General features: G+C 41.9%; 1 protein-coding gene across 3 annotated transcripts in view; it reads left to right on the top strand.

Annotated features, from left to right (window-relative positions):
• Positions 1–13,422: 13,422 nt before the first annotated feature.
• SNX4 (sorting nexin 4) overlaps positions 13,423–21,364 on the top strand; it is a 67,874-nt gene continuing 59,932 nt past the window's right edge. For all 3 annotated transcript variants that reach the window (XM_087439754.1, XM_087439752.1, XM_087439753.1), the window contains exon 1: positions 13,423–13,592. In XM_087439754.1, coding sequence (XP_087295880.1) covers positions 13,452–13,592 — 141 coding nt within the window. In that variant the 5' untranslated portion in view covers positions 13,423–13,451. The remainder of the gene's footprint in view (positions 13,593–21,364) is intronic.

The following is a 21,364-nucleotide window of genomic DNA, read 5'->3' as shown; positions in this document are numbered from 1 at the left end:
CTACTTGTCACCAAAAATAAGAAGAAAAGTACTGAATCCCTCACTCCATAATTCTGGTACTTATACTTTACTCTCACTATAAATTTCTGGTACTTGAACCAACTTCTACAAATGGATTCTTAAAGGATTTATTAATTAACTGGGTAAGCCTGAAATTTTGTTAAAAATATTGCCTTTAGATGAAGGCTAACTTCTATTCAATGTGTTACCCCAGAGAAAGGCAAATTGGTACAATTACTCCAGAATCTACGCTTTGGAGGGATTCTTTACACTACTACAGTGACTGGAAGCTGAGTGGTGATTCACCAGAGACAGTAGGAAAGGGAAGAGAAGGTGATTCTACCAAATGGGGATAAAAAAGACAAAGCTCATATAGACGAAAATGAAAATTCTAATAAATATATATTCTAGTGGCATAAAATCCCTACTTCGTCCCAAAACCAAGCTGCACAAGAACTTCTTACATATTATAAAGCATTTTCACATTATTTTCACTTGGTGTTCACAACAACCATGTGAAATTGGAAAGTCAGGGATGGCTGTTCAGACTTTACAGATGAAGAAATTATTGCTCAGAAAGTTTTAGTGCTCACTTCAAGTCGCTTAGCTAGACCTTCATTCATTCGACAAACATCTGTTGAGTATTCCTTTGGGGCTGGGTGGTGCATTGGACTCTGATGTGGCAAATAACTAATCCTATTCCTACAGACTTAAATGAGGGAAGAAACTAAAACCTAAGTTCCTGAGAATGCGATGTTGACACCAGCAAGGCTATTGATCTTTCCAAACCCCAGAAAGGCATCATGGTACCTAGGTACTGTGGAAGGCAGAGTTGAGCAATGAGTTGAAAATAAGAAGATTGGTTCAAAGTCTGCAGAAAGAGCTCCAAACAATGCAGCCAGGTGACTAACCCTTATTCCACCCTACAAGAGACTCTGGAGAGATTGAACCAGAGAGGTTCCTGATTCAGGAACACAAATAAATTGATAAACTGAAAATGGAGAACAAAATCAAGTCTACAAACTTAAAGGTGAGACCTTCCAGCCCCTTCCCATTCCCAAAATAATGGCAGTCAGGCTTATATCCTTAGGTCAGAGATTAAAAGATCCTTTTGGGGAGAAAAATTACAGAAAAACATCCTTCAGATATATTTGAAGGATCTGCCAATAAAAAAAAAGTCTCAGTTGACAACCCTGTTAATTAATTTACAGTAAAGTACAGCAACTCCCTCAGCATAACCCTCCATCCTCTCACCATCACACTACACACATCCATTCTCCCACCAACACACTATATATATAGACAACACATTATGTCTCATTTTAATATCTAAGGATCAGCAGACACGAGGAAACCTTCCAACATGAATGAAAAAGAAATCAAAGCAAACAGGAAAAAAAGAAATTAGAGGAAGCAGATAATTCAGGACATGAGGGAAAAGAACTTGAAAAAAAATTAAATCTTCAGACAGATGAGATGATCTTGCTTCTGTGAAACATAAACATAATACTGCTTTCAAAATGGACTGTTCAGAGCCAGCCCTGATGGCCTAGCGGTTCAAGTTTGGCGCACTCCGCTTCGGCGGCCCGGGTTCAGTTCCTGGATGCAGAACCGCACCACTTGTCTATCAGTAGCCATGCTGTGGTGGTAGCTCACATAGAAGAACTAGAAGGACTTAGAGCTAGAATATACAACTGTGTACTGGGGTTTTGGGGAGAAAAAAAAGAGGACGATTGGCAACAGATGATAGCTCAGAGCGAACCTTTCCCAGTAAAAACGGACCGTTCAGAGAACAAGCACAGGTCTTGGAAATTAAAAATATGATAGTTTGGGGCTGGCCCGGTGGCATAGTGGTTAAGTTCGCGCACTCTGCTTCAGTGTCCTAGGGTTTGCAGGTTCGGATCCTGGGCACGGACCTATGCACCGCTTGTCAAGCCATGCTGTGGCAGGCGTCCCACATATAAAGTAGAGGAAGATGGGTCACGGATGTTAGCCCAGGGCCAATCTTCCTCAACAAAAAGAGGAGGATTGGCGACGGATGTTAGCTCAGGGCTAATCTTCCTCACACACACACACAAAATGATAGTTCAAATTAAACACCCAGAAGTTCTAGAAGATAAGAAAAAGGTCTCAGCAAATAGAATAAAAGAACAAAAGATGGACAATAGGAGAAAAATGATACGAATTTAGAGGAGCAATCCAGGAAGTCTAACATACAACTAGTGGGAGTTCCAGGAAAAGAAAACCAATGGAAAAGAAGATCCTACTTAAAAATATGTATAGGGGCCAGCCTGGTGGCGTAGTGGTTAAGTTCACATGTTCCACTTTGGCAGCCCAGGGTTCACTGGTACAGATCCTGGTAGTGGACCTACTCACCGCTCATCAAGCCCTGCTGAGGCAGTGTCCCACATAGAAGAGCTACAACTTTACGACTGTGATACACAACTATGTACTGGGGCTTTGGGGAGAAAAAAGGGAAAAAAAAAAAGAGGAAGATTGGCAACAGATGTTAGCACAGGGCCAATCTTCCTCAAAAAAAAAACAAATAAATAAAAAATAAAAATATGTACATATACAAGAAAATTTCCCAGAACTGAATGACGTGAATCCAGTTGAAAATGCCATGAACACCCTGCACAATCGGGGAAAAATAAAATCCCAAACAAAAGCACATCTTTGTGAAATTTCATAACACTAAAGATAAAGAGAAGATTCTAAAAACAGAATTGCATCAACCTTCTCAATAACATAACTGAAAGCTAAAAGGCAAAAGAGCAAGACTCGAATTTTGCCTAGAATTTTATCCCCAGCCAGAAGATGAATCTGACATGCAAAATTTCAAAAAAATTTTATCCCTGCATTTCCTTTTCTGGAAGCTATTAAAGTACATGCTCTGGCAAAACATAAGACGAAGGAAAAAAGCAGGAATTGGAGAAGATAAGAGATCAAGAAAAGCAGAAGATCCAACAGAGAAAAGAGTCAAAGAGAGGCATCAACTCTACAATATGGAGACAGTCTCCCGTAAACTAGCTCCTCCAACAGCTTTTTCATCTGTGAACAACACTGACTTAAGAAGTTCTTTGAACCAAAATCTGCTTCACTAAAACTGCCTCACTATAATCGAGATCATTGGTCTTGATTCTAATGGAGTTCATATAAGAGTAGAATATTTTTTCTTGTACAGGGCGGTGCTTCATATATTTGAATATCAGTTCTCCAAATTTTAATATTCTGGGGTTATTCGGCTATTCTTCATATGCTGGTGTTTTATCTCATGATCAGTTTCCCAAGAATGCACCATATGTCCGTGTTATGTGGACTACTTGGAAAAGGCCAGAATATTGCAAATAGAATCTTGTTTTAGACCCATATGTCTTTCTTCTTTTTAAAGGTTTTGTTGATGTGTAATAGACTTAAACTAAATATTTTTAAGTGTACAATGTGATGTTTTGATATATGTCTACACCCATGAAACATCGCCACAATCATGATAATGAAGATATTTACCGTTCTCAAAAGTTTACTCTGACCCCTTTGTAATCTCTCCTTCCCACCTCTCCCCTCTCTCCACCTCTCTCCCATTTCCAGAGAACCACTTGTATTGGTGTCCTGAGGCTGCTGTACAAGTTACCACAAACTGAGTGGCTTACAACAACAGAAATTTATTCTCTCACAGTTCTGGAGGCCAGAAGTCTGAAATCAAGATGGCAGCAGGGCCACACCCTCTCTAGAGGCTCTAGGGGATAATCCATTCTTTGCCTCTTCTAACTTCCGGTATCTTTCGGCACTTTCGGCATTCGTTGACTTGTGGCCAATTACTCCAATCTCTGCCTCTGTGATCACATTGCCGCCTCTTCTCTGGGTCTTCTCTTCTGTCTGTCTCAAATCTCAAATCTTCCTCTTAGAAGGACACTTGACATTGGATTTAAGGCCCACCCAGATAATCCAGGATGCTGATCTCATCTCAAGATCCTTAATTACATCTGCAAAGACGTTTTTTCCAAGTAAAGTAACATTCACAGGTCCCAGGAATTGGGACCTTTTTGGAGGCCACCATTAACCCACTACATCACTAATCTGCTTTGTGTCACATAGGTTAGTTCGCATTTTCTACAATTTTATAAAATGGAATCAAATAGTATGCTCTATTTTGGGAGGGGGTCTGGCTTATACCACTCAACATAATTATTTTGCTGATTATTTTGCATAATTATTATTTTATCCACGTTGTTTCATGTATCAGTAGTTCATTCCTTTTTACTGTTGAATAGTAATCCATTGTTTGGATGATACCACAATTTGTTTATCCATTCACTAGTTGATGACATCTGCAGCCATGTCCCCAGCACCTCATGGCTCCTCAAGTGGAAGAGAAAAAACTCCTCCGCCTCCATTCCTGCAGGCAAAGAAGCGCCTGCTCCCCTGAGCTCACCTGGCCTTCAGAAGAAGCTGAGTCCGGCAATCTCTGCCCCTCAATCAGAGTCTGGGGCTAGAGCTCTGTCCCAACGCTGCTCTGCTACTAACCAGTTGTTAGTAGTGACTGTGGGAAAGGTACACCTCCTCTCCAGGCTTCCCTGTCCTCATCAGAAAAATGAGGGGGTTGGATTAGAGGATCTCTGAGATAATACCTTACCTATGATCTCTAGTTTGGGTTATGTATAAAGGAAAACAACTCAAGAAGAAAAACAACTGCCCTCCAGTGTCATTTCCCTCAGGTCTGAAGTTGGTGGTTTCTGGAATTAACAGCTGACTTAGACCTCTGCACCTTTAACACTTTTCCACAAAGGGGTGGGGTGAGGAGAGTAAGGTGGCTTAGAGCTGCTGGCTCCCTGGTAGAAGCAGAGCTCTCATTAGGGCCAGGCTGTAGAAAGGGACACAGTGACTCCTGCTGCTTGCCTTTCCCCAGGGCTGCCTCCTTTGTCTTGAGGAAACGATTCTCACAGAGGGACCAAGCCCACAAGGAAGGGGCTAGGGGAGGAGAGCCCATCTTGGGATTGGGGAAGGGATGCAGAGGAGGCAGCACTGGCCACCATCCCGCTGTAACCACTCTCACCTACTTGCCTCCTTGCTGTTTTGGGGAGAATTCAGGTATGAGGACATGCTTGTAGAGGCGGGAGGCGGAAAGGGTTTCTTTTGGTCTGGTTGGTACAGTGAGAGCTACAGTGGGCAGGAGCCTAACTCTCCTGCCTGACTGCCTTTAATAAGTAAAAGTGCAGTTTGTTATTGTTTGTTTGCTTGTTTTGTTTTGTCTGCTCTGCCCCTCCCCCCACTCATTCATTAATTCAACAGACCTGTGCTGAACACCTACTGTCTCCTGAGCACTGGGAACACAGAGAGGAGTAAGGCTCCGCCCCTGCTCTTACTGAGTTCCCTGGCCTAGAAGAGGAGACAGACTTATCGAGTTAGTCAACAAAATGAGAAGTACCAGAACAGAAGAACGCCAGCCTTCAACGAAGGGGGCTAATGAGTGTGTGGGAAGGAGGTCACAGAAAACCCCAAGTCGGGGAAAGCAGAACTGGTCAAAACACAGTGCAAAGTAGATTCAGTATAAATTTATTTACTTAAAATTATTTCTAGTAGTTAAAAAGTTGTTTATTCTACAGATATCAGTAAAAAGGGGAAGATAGTTTAGGAAAAACCAATTTAAAAGATCTTCAAAGGCTATCAGTCGTAACAGCCCTTGTCTCTTGCCTGTTTCTTGCTCACCTTTCTGAACGTGTGTTAGGCCACTTCTTGGGCAGAGGTGAGATCCCAGATGCCGCTCCCTGTCTCCTGCTTCCTCTCCTCACTTAATTCCTGCTCCTGAGTGTCAGCATTCACAGCCATGCCCTCCCCTTGCCTTGCTGCCCTGGGAACCACTGCTATGTGAGGGGTGCTGGCCAGTTGGCTGAAATAGGATCCCCCTTAGGAGGGCTGTGCCTCTGATAAGTGACAACAAAGGTGTTCCCCTGTGGCAGTCAACATAGCATGCGGCAAATGGTAGCGGAAGTTCCAAGTAGAAGATTCCATCTAAGACTTAAGTGTTTAAAATTGATTCATGGTAATTTAAATTTTACAAATGTTGCCTTCCTCTCCCCCTCCACTTATACTGTCTATAAGAGACACACTTTAAATATAAAGACACAGGTTGAAGGTAACTGAATGGAAAAAGATCTACCATGCAAATAGTAAGCATTGTATAGCTGGTGTGGCCATATTAATACCAGACTAAATAGACTTCAAGACAAAGAGTATTAGCAGACAGAGAGAGATACTAAATAATGATAAAAATGTCAATTCCATTAGAAAGACATAACAATCATAAATGTGTATATACCTAATATGCAACTTCAAAATACATGAAGCAAAAATTGACATAATTAAAGGGAGAAATAGACAATTCCACAATTATAGTTGGAATTTTAACACTCCTCTCACAGTAACCAATTGAACAACTAGACAAAAATCAGTAAAGCCATCCATGATCTCAACAACACTGTCAATCACCTTGACCTAATTGATATTTATAGACCACTGTACCTTACAACTGCAGAATACAGTTTTTCAAGTGTGCATGGTACATTCACCAACTTGCTGGGCCATAAAACAGGTCTCAGTAAATTTAAAAGGATTGAATTCCTAGAGATTATGTTCTCTTAACTACAACATAATTAAATTAGACAACAATAACAATAAGATATCTAGGAAAACTCCAAATATTTGGAAACTAAACAACACATTTCTAAATGCTTCTTGGATCAAAGAAGAAATCACAAGAGAAATTAGAACATATTTCTAAGAAAATAATAATGAAAAACATCATATCAAAATTTGTAGAATACAGGTAAAGCAGTTCTTTTTTTCTTTTTTGTGTGTGTGGAAGATTGGCCCTGAGCGAACATCTTTTTTTTTTTTTTTAGGTGAGGAAGATTAGCCCTAAACTAACATCTGTTGCCAATCTTCCTCTTTTTGCTGAGGAAGATTGGCCCTGGGCTAACCTCTGTGCCCATCTTCCTCCACTTTATATGTGGGATGCCTGCCACAGCATAGTTTGATGAGCGGTGTGTGGGTCCACACCTGGGATCCAAATCCGTGAACCCTGGGCCACTGAAGTGGAATGCATGAACTTAACTACTACGCCACTGAGGCAGCCCCTAATGCAGTTCTTAGAGGGAATCTTATGCCTTTAAATGATTTAAATTTCTTTAAATTAAAAAAGAAGAAAGATTTAACATCAGTGACCCAAGGTTTCACCTCAAGAAATTAAAAGAAGTAAACTCAAGATAAGCAAAAAGAAGGAAATAATAAAGAACAGAAATTAACACAGAGAAAGTAGACAAACCAGAGAGAAAATTACCAAAGCCAAAAGTTGGTTCTTTGTAAAAAGAGCAACAAAATTGTTAAGCCCTAGTTCCATAGACCAAGAAAAAAGCAAGAGAAAATAAGTTATAGAACACAGATATCAGAAAGAAAAAGGAGTTACTGAGGCCTGCCCAGTGGCGTAGTGGTTAAGTTCATGCACTCCGCTTTGGTGGCCTGGGGTTCCCAAGTTTGATCTTGGGTGCGGACCTAGGCGCTGCTCATCAAGCCACGCTGTGGCAGCATCCCACGTACAAAATGGAGGAAGATGGGCACAGATGTTAGCTCAGGGCTAATTTTCCTCACTACAAAAACAAAATGGTGTGTTTCTTGTCCATGGTATTGTTTACAAACACTAGTCTGCATAACCCTATGATAGATATGCTGGCAGGAAGTTTAAGCATCAGGTAGAAAGTTGCACTTGACTTCTGAATTCCCTTCTAATCTAATTGTGATTTTATGTTTTTGTGCATATTCATGTCACTACGTATATGACTCTGTATATGTTAGTACAAGTCTATGTGTCTGTGAATGTATTAATCATGTCCTTTAGGCTGTATTTTTGATGCTTTGACATCTTGGGGTCTTGCTGATCCTTGAGACTGCCCCTCCTGGGGCTACCTAATTCCTAGCACACCTTTCATATGCAGAGCAACCAATTCAGAGCCCATACTCCCAACCGTCTCATTTATGGGATCTCACACTCTGGGCCACAATTCCCCTCCCCTAACCACCCGAGGGCCAGCTACCAGACAACTAGGGATAGCCGCTACACTCCAGAGCCCGCTGAAATTATTCAAACCAGCCAGTCCTAACCCTGCTTACCTTGCCTGGCCCGTTTCTTCCCACAGAAACCACCATAAAGGCTCGCACCCATGTTTTCCCCTCTCACTCAGCTTCCCTGTGTGGTCCCCATGCCTGGTATGTTGAGCTTCCTGTTTCTAGGGATCTGTGAGTATAAACTTCTTCCTTCATGACAGTCATTTCTCTGTCTGCATGTCTTACCATACCTGACTAAAACGAATCCTGAGTACACTTAAAAGAGTGAACATGTATGTATGTCTCTAGATCTCTCCTACTACTCATTTCATTCAGTATAAACAAACATAACTGGATGGAATTTTATTCTGGCAGGAACACTATATAACCTATAAGCTGGTTTCTCCCAAATGGGTTCCATTTTATCCTTCTCAGAGCAGAGTCTCTACATATTTGTCTGGGGGGAGGGGGGTGGGGAATAGGAATAATTATGACCTCTGTGAACTCCTAAAAAAAAAACTTCCAAAATAAAACACCCAAGTGGATTTAATATGATTTTGGAGAAGAAAATAAAACAAAAACACACCAAAAAACACCCCTCAGAATCATGTCATAAATCGTTAGTAACTTTTAGGCAGCCCTGGTTGTCAAAGATCAGATGGTCTCACTGCTTATGAATACCAAAGAAAACTCTCCATTTCTAGAGCGTCATCTGCCAGGTTACCAAGTACCCTATAGGTAAGCTGTTACCCATATGTACAGTATTAGTTGAGAGGTGCAGCAAGACTCACCTGTCCCAAAATACCTTGGCCAATGACCTGCCACTGTGCTTCCTCCCAACCTGGTTTGAGTTTCCTAGTTGTAGGGTAAACAACTAATCGCTTCAGAAGACCTCTATCAAAGTGTGTTTAAGTCATCTGGGAGGGGAGAAATATTTCTATCCTGTGGTGGCTCTCAGGATTTTTGGCTGCTGAAGAGTCCAGTAGCTGGCTTGCTGTAGGACTTTGGGGGAGTTTCTCAAGCTGTAGGGGTTTAGGGTACAGTTCTGCTGATTCTGGGTGTATATTCCAGTCTTCTCCATGGGTAGACAGCCATGAATCAGTTTGGATGATCACCTTGGCAGACATTGAGACTGCCTGGGACAGGGCAGATGTTTAACAAATATTTTTTGCATGTTTAGTTGAATAGATAGGAGTTTCACTGTGTCAGTTACAGCTCTGTGCTGCATAGAACAGAAACCAAGAGAAAATCCTGGAAGGATATCAGGAGCTTACAGAATTAAGGCTGGTGATCCGAGCATAGAAAGTCGCAGAATCAAGGTAACTCTGGAGACTTGGCACAAAACCCACAGGAAATTCAGGAGTTGCAAACAATCTGGCCCTAGCACTACCATTGGCCCAATGATGTCTCCCATCTCCAGCATCCGCTCTGACCCAAGATTCACAATCCTGTGAGTTTCAGGGTCTGAGTGGCTGAGTTGAAATAATTTGCCCAGAGGTAGTAAAAGAAGGATCTGAGCTCTTCAACTGTAATGGGAGGCTGCAATAGAAAGCACATACTAAGAATTGCTCTCCAATCAAGGCCTCACACAACAGGGAATTTGCCCAAAAGGAAGATAGCGGTACTAACAGGAAGAGGGCAAATTACATATTTGTGCTGTGAGCTAGGACAGATGTCATCCACACTGAAACCAAAATGAGAGATGGAGTGGGGTTGGGGCTGGTTGCTGGTCAAGGTTGAAAGAGAAGAAGGGTGTAGTTCTAGAGGAAAGAGAAGAGCGTGACCTTCACAAACCCTCGGTGGCCAGCCAGGCACAGGAGGAGAATCCTGGGGAGGAGAGAACAGAACCTAGATGACGGGCAGCAGAGAATAGGTGTTTCAGGTAGTTCCTAGGCTAACACGGCTCAATAAATATTTGTTAAATTAACGACAAAATGGAAACCTAAATCATGCTATTTAGATATAAGAGACCACGGTTCCTCTGGCTGGCTGAGGTGTCCCCACAGAAGATGAGTCATCCTTACAGCCAAACTGGCTAGTCACCCCTGCTACTGAGACTTTTCCCATTCACTTGAAGCAGGCAACCTCAGGTCCTCTCCCAGTGGAGGTTGGGGGGTGGGTATCCTTCCCTTGTCTGAATCAGAAGAATGAGGGGCACTTGTATCCAAAATCCCCATGGAGTTAGCCTTGGGCTTTCCCAGACTTGAGCCAGACTGGAGTGACTTAGCCTTCGTATTCCAAGGAAATGTGCTTCTCTCTCTGGGTTTTCTGGTGAGGAATCAACCCTTGATTTCCACCAATTATTTGCCTTCTTTTCCAGAAGAATCTCTCTTCTTCCTCTCCCCCATGCAGAGCAGCATTGCCCAAGAGCTTGGCTTCTGGGTGTCGGATAAATCTGGGTTTGAATCTCAGGTCTTCTCCTTATTTGCTGGCTGTGTGACCTTGTCAAATATTACCCAAGCCTGCTTCTTTCTCTCTGAAATGGAGAAAATAATACCTGTCTTGCAGGGGCATTTCATGAAAATGTGCATAAAGTGCCGAGCACATAAAAACCTGCAGGGCAGGGGTCCAAATGGTGGACCCATTAAAAAGTTCAAGATATTTTCTGCCACCCCAGGCTTTTTACATAAACTCTAGTTATTGTCTTGTTATCAAAAAGAATTGGTTAGGGGCCAGCCCGTGGTGTAGCAGTTAAGTGCACACGCTCCACTGCTGGCGGCCCGGGTTCAGATCCTGGGCGCACACCGACGCACCGCTTGTCAGGGCATGCATGCTGTGGCGGCATCCCACATAAAAGTAGAGGAAGATCAGCACGGATGTTAGCTCAGGGCCAGTCTTCCTCAGTGAAAAAGAGGAGGATTGGCAGGGATGTTAGCTCACGGCTGATCTTCCTCACAGAAAAAAAAAAAAAAGTAATTGGTTAGCTTGTAGGCAGCCTCAAGGGTAAGACATATTATCTAGTGGATACAAATTGCAATTTTTGAGAAATATATTATTTTGTAATAGAGTAGAAATAATTCCTCAGGTACTATCAGAGCTTAAATGAAATTTTCCTTAAAATCTTCCAATTCCTTTTTAACCTAAGGAAATAACTGGTTGAGTATACAAAGTTGTTATATAGGATGGTTACTGCAGTGTTGGTTATAAAAGGAAAGCTTAGAATCAACTTAAATTATAACTCTAGAGGATTATAAAATTAAATAAATTATAGTAATTTTTTACAATAGAACTCTGTATAGCCTTTAAGAAGATTCTGTAGAAATACATTTACTTGCATGAAAAGGTGTTCTTGCTGTACTAAGTGAATAAAATAAATTATAAAATAGCATTATAGTGTGATTCCATTTTTATTATATATATGTATGATATTTGAAGTGATATATATATTAAATATTAACAGTATCTTTGGGTGTGGGAGTATGGGTAGCTTTTATTTTTATGCATAACTATTTTCTAATTTTCCCACAATGAACATATATGTATATAAAATAGGGGGAAATGATCGTCTGATCCTTTTTGCCCTGATTTTAGACTCTTCAAGCACCCTTTTGATTTTTCAAATTTGGTTTCTCAAGGTCATCTCTTAAGAAGATATAAGAACAAAGTTATATCCAGCTGAACAACTTAAAAGAGATATTAAAGGCAGTCGATTTTCTTTCCCACAAAAAAAGCAGTGTGAATGAAGGGGAAAAAGATGATCCTACTCTGTTTTAGTTTTTTTTCTTTTAATAACCACAGATAGCACCGTGGCCTCCCCTCAGGTGACTGCTTTGTAAAGCCCTGAGCCCTTTTCCTTGTTTCTGCTCACTGCAGGGTGACATACTCCAGTCACCAGCCCAGAGCAATTATCCCGATGGCTCCAGGACCTAGTTTCCCCGGTATCTCAAAACTGGGAAAAGGGCACAGGATAATGGATACAAATCTGTCCCTGGAAAGATATCTCTCCCTCCTGTGATAAACTAATAAACTAGTCTTCTGATTTAAAAATATATCTCCTGAGGGGCCAGCCTGGTGGTGTAGCGGTTAAGTTCGCGTCCTCTGCTTGAGTGGCCCAGGGTTCTCGGGCCCGGATCCCTGGCGCAGACCGACGCACCGCTTGTGAAGCCATGCTCTGGCAGCTCCCATATAAAGTAGAGGAAGATGGGCACCAGTGTTAGTCCAGGGCCAATCTTCCTCACACACACACACACACACACACACACACAAAAATATATATATATATATATCTCCTGAGATTTGCCTAGCTTGAATAATCCCTGATAAACGGATAAAATACCTTTAAACATTTATTGAGTAAATGTCCTAGGTTTGGTAAGAGAAAAAAATACTAACATAGGGTCCTTGCCTTAAAGGAGTCCAAAGTCTAGTTGGGGCAGACAGACATATAAATAAATAATTGTAAAATAATACGAGAATGGTAATAATTGATTTATGGATAAAGTGATATTAGCAGTTGGACGCGATAACTTAAGATTTTAGAGGTGAATGGGAAATTCCCAGGAGGCCAGAGAAAGCATACCAGGAGGGGGAGAAAAGTGTGTGTCACAGCTTGAAATAAGCTAAGTATTTGGACAGAAAGATCAGTTTCTCTCCTTGAAAAATTGATGACCAGACTTTGAATAGAAGGTGCCTCAAGGTACCACAGTCTGGTACATCCAGTGCGCATTTCCCATCAGGTTACCATAGTGAATGCCTGTCAAGAAAGCAAGTTCCGAAAATTCAAGGAGATGTTTGTAGAAAATTACCAGAGATCTCCAGGGCTTCATGAAACACTTAGAACTCAAGCACCACTTCAGCCAAGCGCTTCACTTCTCTCAAACACTTGGAAGCGTTACCTTTTGTTGACTGTGTTACTCAACCTGCTGAAAGTTAATAATTTATGCTGCTCTGATCTTTCCGGGTGAAAAAATGGAACCAATAATGGTAGGCAAGACAGAGGCCAAGGGGGAGGTCAGACCGCGGTCTCCGATTTCTTTTGAGTTTCAAATTTCCTTCAGGTGATCACTCAACCTGACCTACTCTGGTCTTCACCTTCCCCTGGGCTCTCTTTCTCTCCCTCCATCAATTCTTCCGGATTACTGGGCCTCCTGGTTTAGCATCTGACCAGCGCCTCTGCCGACCCGCCGCCCCCGCCAGCCCCAGCCCCAACCCAAGCCCAGCCCCAAGCCCAGCCCTAGGCCGGGAGCCCTCTCGGTCTCCGCTGCAGGGCGGGGCGGGGCGGGGCCTGGCGGGGCTGCGGCGGGTGGAGAGGCGAGGCGAGGCGAGGCGGGGCGGGGCGGAGGGGGCGGGGTCTGGCGGGCGGGGCTGGGCGCGGCGGCGCAGGCGCACTGGGTCCGCCGCGCCGAGGTGCAGCTATGGAGCAGGCACCTCCGGACCCCGAGCGGCAGCTGCAGCCGGCACCCCTAGAGCCGCTGGGTCACCCCGACGGTGGGCTGGAGACTGTGGTCGGTGAGGAAGTGGAGGGGGCCCGAGACGAGAGCCCCGGGGACGGCACGGTGAGGAGAAGGGGCGGCAGGGGCCGCGGGGCCTGTGTCGGGGCCTAGCGGGCCGGGCTGGGCTGGGCTGGGCTGGGCTGGCGGGGGCCGGTGGGCTCGCCGGGGAGACCCGGCGGTGACGGGGAAGGGTCGGGGCCACAGGTGCAGTGAGGGGGCGGCTCACTGGAAACAGGGGGTCCTGGGTAGAGGGCGAGCGCCGGCGCTGCGGGACCAAGGGGAGAGGGCGGCGGCCAGGGAGCGGAGGGGACCCGTGGGTGCGCGTCCGCGGGCGTGGAGGTGGGGGCCCCGGACGGGCAAGGCTGGAGCAGATGCGGTGTTCAGTGGTCAGGGAACCCGGAGTTTGACCTGAACAGGAACGCTGATGTTTCTAGTAGTGTGGTAGGAGATTGTGCAGGGAAGATGGCTTAACCGGGGTCCCTTGGGTGGTGGACCGCGGTGTTTGAAAAGGAAGAGAATGGGGGACTTGAGGAACAAGTCTGGGGCAATAAGGGTGGTTGGCCTGGTACCACCAGCAGGAAATTGAAGAAAGTGCCTGATTTAAGAAGAGGTGCAAATGAAAATAACATTTTTAAACTCCTTATTTGGCTGTAATTTCTTCATTTCGGGGTCAGTGCCATAGTTCCCATTGGAGATTTGTGATCGATATCCCATGTACCTGCTTTAAGCCCCTGGTAATTAGTGATTTTCGTTTGCTTGAGGAAAGGAGAAAATGCATCGTTTCATGTTTGCAATTGATTTCATTCCCAAGTGTCTTCACGTATAAGGCAAGACGGGCAGACCAGGTTAAATTGAAGCGTTTCAGAAACTAGTGCTCCACATCAGACTGCCCTACCCAGAGTGTGCATTGCTCTTCCATTTTGCTGCTTTTCTTCGGGAACAGGTGTTAGTGTTAATATAAAACTGCCTATCCTCATGATAGATGGATAAAGAAAAGTCAAAGTTGTTTGCTGAATGTAATTAGAAAGACTCAACTTTAAGTTTAGAGACCTGATAACCAGGAACTTCAACATGGGAGTTGAAGGTTTTGCTTCCTTAGGGAAGTGTCAAGGTATATAGGGTAGTGTTAAAAAACAAAATTCGACTGAGTAAATTTTGAAGGTCTTATTGGCTTTATTCAGTGATTTATGAATTGGGCAGCATCCCACCCAGTAGATAGAAAGGAGCTCGAGGAGCTGTACGAAGTGAAAGACTTTTATAGGCAGATGGGAGCGGGACAAGGAAGTTATGCTAGCAAAAAAGTGGATTGGTTGTGGCAAGGTCACCTTCCTTTAGGGGACGATAGGGGTCTGTCAGGCAGATTACCTCACTAGTGCTGACCAGGTGATTTCCTGATTGACTGGTGTAAGATTCCATTCCTGGGAGAGGCTGACACTGTAATGAAGTTAGGGATTAAGTCTCCGCTTGGTGATGTGGGGTTTAGCATAGGTGACTCCATTTTGTGCCTGTTGTCTCTTTTTTAACAGTAGCATGAAGTTTTTTTGGGTGAATTTTAAGATTTTCATTTAATTTTTTCCTAAAGTCTAGCATTATTTGTGGAGAGGTCAGGATCTCATATTAAATGTGAGAGAAGTGTGTGTATTCTGTAGTGCATCAATTTGGCTCTTACATGATTCGCTTTTTATGCGGGTTCCCATCTGTGACTTAGATTTTCTGTTTTCTCTTTTAAAAAACTGTTATTGTGAACTATATCATTAATGCAGAGAAAGTTCTCACAAAATAATTATCAGTTCCTTTGAAGCCCGCATATGTTCTCCTGGATTATAGCTCACTCCCTCCACCACAGAGATAACCTGTATTTTGAATTCTCTATTAACAATTCTCTTGCTTTTCTTTATAATCTTACCATATGTATCCCTAAACAATATATTGTTTAATTTTACTTGATTTTGAAATTTACGTAAGTGGAGTAATTTTACTATGAATTCCTTTCTTTGCACAATATTATGTTTTTTTTGTTTTTTTTTTAATTTTTTGTTTATTGCAGTAACATTGGTTTATAACATTGCAAAAATTTCAGGTGTACATCATTGTACTTCTATTTCTGCATGGACTACATCATGTTCACCACCAAAATACTAATTACAACCCATCACCACACACGTGTACCGAATTATCCCTTTCACCCTCCTCCCTCCCCCCTTCCCCTCTGGTAACCACCAATCCAATCTCTGTCCCTATGTGTTTGTTTATTGTTGTTATTATCTACTACTTAATGAAGGAAATCATACGGTATCTGGCCTTCTCCCTCTGACTTATTTCACTTTGCATTATACCCTCAATGTCCATCCATGTTGTCACAAATGGCTGGATTTCGTCATTTCTTATGGCTGAGTAGTATTCCATTGTGTATATATACCACAGCTTCTATATCCATTCGTCCCTTGATGGGCACTTAGGTTGCTTCCAAGTCTTGGCTATTGTGAATAATGCTGCAATGAACACAGGGGTGCATGTACCTTTGCAAATTGGTGTTTTCAAGTTCTTTGGATAAATACCCAACAGTGGAATAGCTGGATCATATGGTAGTTCTATCCTTGATTTTTTGAGGAATCTCCATACTGTTTTCCATAGTGGCTGCACCAGTTTGCACTCCCACCAGCAGTGTATGAGAGTTCCCTTCTCTCCACATCCTCTCCAACACATGTTGTTTCCTGTCTTGTTAATTATAGCCATTCTGATGGGCGTGAGGTGATATCTCATTGTAGTTTTGATTTGCATTTCCCTGATAGTTAGTGATTTTGAACATCTTTTCATGTGTCTGTTGGCCATCTGTATATCTTCTTTGGAGAAATGTCTGTTGAGGTCTTTTGCCCATTTTTTAATTGGGTTGGTAGTTTTTTTGTTGTTGAGATGCATGAGTTATTTATATATTTTGGAGATTAAGCCCTTATCAGATGTATGGTTTGCAAATATCTTCTCCCAATTGTTAGGTTGTCTTTTCGTTTTGTTGATGGTTTCCTTTGCTGTGCAGAAGCTTTTTAGTTTGATGTAGTCCCATTTGTTCATTTTTTCTATTGTTTCTCTTGCCCGGTCAGATGTGGTGTTTGAAAAGATGTTGCTAAGACCGATGTCAAAGAGCATACTGCCTATGTTTTCTTCTAGAACTTTCACAGTTTCAGGTCTTACATTCAAGTCTTTAATCCATTTGGAGTTAATTTTTGTGTATGGTGTAAGGTAAGGGTCTACTTTCATTTTTTTGCATATGGCTATCCAGTTTTCCCAACACCATTTGTTGAAGAGACTTTCTTTTCCCCATTGTATGTTCTTGGCTCCTTTGTCAAAGATTAGCTGTCCATAGATGTGTGGGTTTATTTCTGGGCTTTCGATTCTATTCCATTGATCTGTGTGTCTGTTTTTGTGCCAGTACCATGCTGTTTTGGTTACTATAGCTTTGTAGTATATTTTGAAATCAGGGAGTGTGATACCTCCAGCTTTGTTCTTTTTTCTCAGGATTCCTTTAGCTATTCGGGGTCTTTTGTTGTTCCATATGAATTTTAGGATTCTTTGTTCTATTTCTGTGAAAAATGTTGTTGGAACTTTGATAGGGATTGCATTGAATCTATAGATGGCTTTAGGAAGTATGGACATCTTAACTATGTTAATTCTTCCAATCCAAGAGCACGGAATATCTTTCCATTTCTTTGTGTCTTCAATTTCTTTCAGAAATTTTTTATAGTTTTCGGTGTACAGATCTTTCACCTCTTTGGTTAAGTTTATTCCTAGGTATTTTATTCTTTTTGTTGCAATTGTAAATGGGATGGTATTCTTAATTTCTCTTTCTGCTACTTCGTTGTTAGTGTACAGAAATGCAACTGATTTTTGTATGTTGATTTTGTATCCTGCAACTTTACCATATTGGTTTATTACTTCTAAAAGTTTTCTGGTGGATTCTTTAGGGTTTTCTATATATAAAATCATGTCATCTGCAAATAGTGACAGTTTCACTTCTTCCTTTCCAATTTGGATCCCTTTTATTTCTTTCTCTTGCCTGATTGCTCTGGCTAGGACTTCCAATACTATGTTAAATAGGAGTGGTGACAGTGGGCATCCTTGTCTGGTTCCTGTTCTTAGAGGGATAGCTTTCAGTTTTTCACCATTGAGGATGATATTAGCTGTGGGTTTGTCATATATGGTCTTTATTATGTTGAGGTACTTTCCTTCTATACCCATTTTATTCAGAGTTTTTATCATAAATGGATGCTGTATCTTGTCAAATGCTTTCTCTGCATCTATTGAGATGATCATGTGATTTTTGTTCTTCATTTTATTAATGTGGTGTATTACGTTGATTGATTTGCGAATGTTAAACCATCCCTGCATCCCTGGAATAAATCCCACTTGATCATGGTGTATAATGTTTTTAACGTATTGTTGTATGCGATTTGCTAGTATTTTGTTGAGGATTTTCGATCAATGTTCATCAGTGATATTGGCCTGTAATTTTCTTTTTTGTGTTGTCCTTGTCTGGTTTTGGTATCAGGGTAATGTCAGCTTCAGAGAATGAGTTAGGGAGCTTCCCCCTCCTCAATTTTTTGGAAGAGTTTGAGAAGGATAGGTATTAAGTCTTCTTTGAATGTTTGGTAGAATTCACCAGGGAAGCCGTCTGGTCCTGGACTTTTATTTTTGGGGAGGTTTGTGATTACTGTTTCGATCTCCTTACTGGTGATTGGTCTATTCAAATTCTCTACTTCTTCTTGATCCAGTTTTGGAAGGTTGTATGATTCTAAGAATTTATCCATTTCTTCCAGATTGTCGAATTGGCTGGCATATAGTTTTTCATAGTATTCTCTTATAATCTTTTGTATTTCTGAGGTGTCTGTTGTAACCTCTCCCCTTTCATTTCTGATTTTACTTATTTGTGCCTTCTCTCTTTTTTTCTTGGTGAGTCTAGCTAAAGGTTTGTCTATTTTGTTGATCTTTTCAAAGAACCAGCTCTTGGTTTTATTAATTTTTTCTATGGTTTTTGGTCTCTATTTCATTTGTTTCTGCTCTGATTTTTATTATTTCCCTTCTTCTACTGATTTTGGGCTTTGTTTGTTCTTCTTTTTCCAGTTCCTTTAGGTGCATTTTTAGATTGTTTATTTGAGAGTTTTCTTGTTTGTTGAGATAGGCCTGTATCGCTATAAACTTCCCTCTTAGAACCGCTTTTGCTGTATCCCATAAATTCTGGCATGTTGTATTTTCATTTTCATTTGTCTCCAGGTATTTTTTGATTTCTTCTTTGATTTCTTCATTAACCCAGTCGTTGTTCAGTAGCATTTTGTTTAATCTCCATGTATTTGTGGCTTTTCTGATTTTCTTCCTATAGTTGATTTCTAGTTTCATACTGTTGTGGTCAGAAAAGATGCTTGGTATTATTTCAATCTTCTTAAATTTATGGAGACTTGTTTTGTGGCCTAATATGTGATCAGTCCTGGAGAATGTTCCATGTGCATTTGAAAAGAACGTGTATTCTTCGGTTTTTGGATGGAATGCTCTGTATATATCTACTAGGTCCATCTGTTCTAAGGTGTCGTTTAAGGCCAATGTTTCCTTATTGATCTTCTGTTTGGATGATCTATCCGTTGGTGTAAGTGGAGTGTTCAAGTCCCCTACTATTATTGTGTTACTGTCTATTTCTGTTTTTATGTCTGTTAATAATTGCTTTATATATTTAGGTGCACCTACATTGGGTGCGTAGATATTTACAAGTGTTATATCCTCTTGTTGGATTGTTCCCTTGATCATTATGTAATGCCCTTCTTTGTCTCTTTTTACAGTTTTTGTTTTAAAGTCTATTTTGTCTGATATGAGTACTGCTACCCCAGCTTTCTTTTCATTGCCATTTGCATGGAGTATCTTTTTCCATCCCTTCACTTTCAGTTTGTGAGTGTCTTTAGGTCTGAAGTGTGTCTCTTGTATGCAGCATATATATGGGTCTTGTTTTTTTATCCAGTCAGCCACCCTGTGCCTTTTAATTGGAGCATTTAGTCCATTGACGTTTAAAGTAGCTATTGATAGGTATGTACTTACTGCCATTTTTTAACTTTTTTTTTTTTTTCCTCAGTGTTTTAGTAGTCCTTCTCTGTTCCTTACTTCTTCTATACAGAATTGATGGTCACTTTAGTTTGACCTCTGTCTGAAAGCTGTACTCTTTAACTACCCTCCTCCCTCCTTTTATGTTTTTGATATCATATCTAACCTCTTTTTTGTGCATTTGTATCCATTACGTTCTAATCGTGGAAATAGATAATTTTTCCTATTTGTGGTCTTCTCTTTTCCCCTTAAATCAGTCCCTTTAACATTTCTTGTAACACTGGTTTCTTGGTGACAAACTCCTTTAATTTTTGCTTATCTGGGAAAATTTTGATCTCTCCTTCCATTTTGAACGATAACCTTGCTGGGTAGAGTATTCTTGGCTGTAAGTTTTTTCCTTTTAGCACTTTAAATATATTGTGCCATTCTCTTCTAGCCTGTAAGGTTTCTGCTGAGAAGTCAGCTGATAGCCTTATGGGGTTTCCTTTGTATGTAACTTGACATTCTCTTGCGGCTTTTAGGATTCTCTCTTTATCTTTAATTCTGGACATTTTGATTATGATGTGTCTTGGTGTGGGCCTCTTTGGGTTTATCTTGTTTGGGGCTCTCTGTGCCTCCTGTACCTGGATGTCTGTTTCCTTCCTTAGGTTAGGGAAGTTTTCATCTATTATTTCTTGAAATAGATTCTCTGCCCCCTTGTCTCGCTCTTCTCCTTCCGGGACACCTATAACACGGATGTTAGTGCGCTTGATGTTGTCCCAGAGGTCCCTTAGACTGTCCTCACTCTTTTTAATTCTTTTCTCTTTTACCTGTTCACCTTGGGTAATTTCTTCTAGTCTTTCTTCCAGCTTACTGATCCGTTCTTCTGTATCCTCTACTCTGCTTTTGAGTCCCTCTAATGAGTTTTTCATTTCCAGTATTGTATTCTTCATTTCTGATTGGTTCTTTTTTATATCTTCCATTTCTTTGTTGACATTCTCACTGAGTTCATCTATTCTTCTCCCCAGATCAGTGAGCATCCTTAACACTCTTAGTTTGAACTCTCTGTCAGGTAGGTTGCTCATTTCTGTTTCACTTAGTTCCTTTTCTGGGGTTTTGTCCTGTTCCCTTACTTGGAATATATTCTTTTGCCTCCTCATTTTGCCTTTTTCCCTGTGCTTGTGTCTACCTATTAGGTAGGTCAGCTACGTCTCCTGCTCTTGGATAGGTGACCTTATGTAAGTGATGCCTTAGGAGGCTTCCAGTGTGCTTCCCTCAGTTCTCAATGTTCCAGGGGTGGCCCCTATGTGGGCTACGTGTGTCCTTCTATTGTGGCCTGTTAGCTCTCCCTATAGGTGCCCAGGGAGGCTGAGTTATGCTCCTGGCCAGCTGTTGTAATGCTCAGCTGCTTGTAGTTGTTGTGGGCCCTTCAGTCTCTTTATCAGGTGTGGGGAGCCCCAGCACAGTTGGCTGTAAGTTCTAATACCACATTTGTGTTGCAGTATTTCTTTTAAGTGAGTAGGCCCCCAGTGTGGCAGGTTGTTAGGCTCAGGGCCTTAGAATTGCTGTAAACCTCTAGCCTATTAGGTCTCTTGTCAGCTCTCTGAGGATTGCAGCTGGGTGGGGCTGCCCTCAGGCACAGGAGCACCCAATTGTTTCAGGCTTTGGAAGGTGGGGCAAACCTCCTATGTGGGTCTTTGAGAAGCACAAGTCTTCTGCAGCTGACAAGCCCTGTTGCCCACAGGTCCACACACACAGTCAACACAGTCCTGCCCCGT

The sequence above is a fragment of the Ceratotherium simum genome, chromosome 15, assembly GCF_057802395.1.
Source record: "Ceratotherium simum simum isolate JZ-2026a chromosome 15, ASM5780239v1, whole genome shotgun sequence".
In the NCBI taxonomy this organism is placed as follows: Eukaryota; Metazoa; Chordata; class Mammalia; order Perissodactyla; family Rhinocerotidae; genus Ceratotherium; species Ceratotherium simum.
This window is presented reverse-complemented; position numbering and strand designations above follow the sequence as displayed.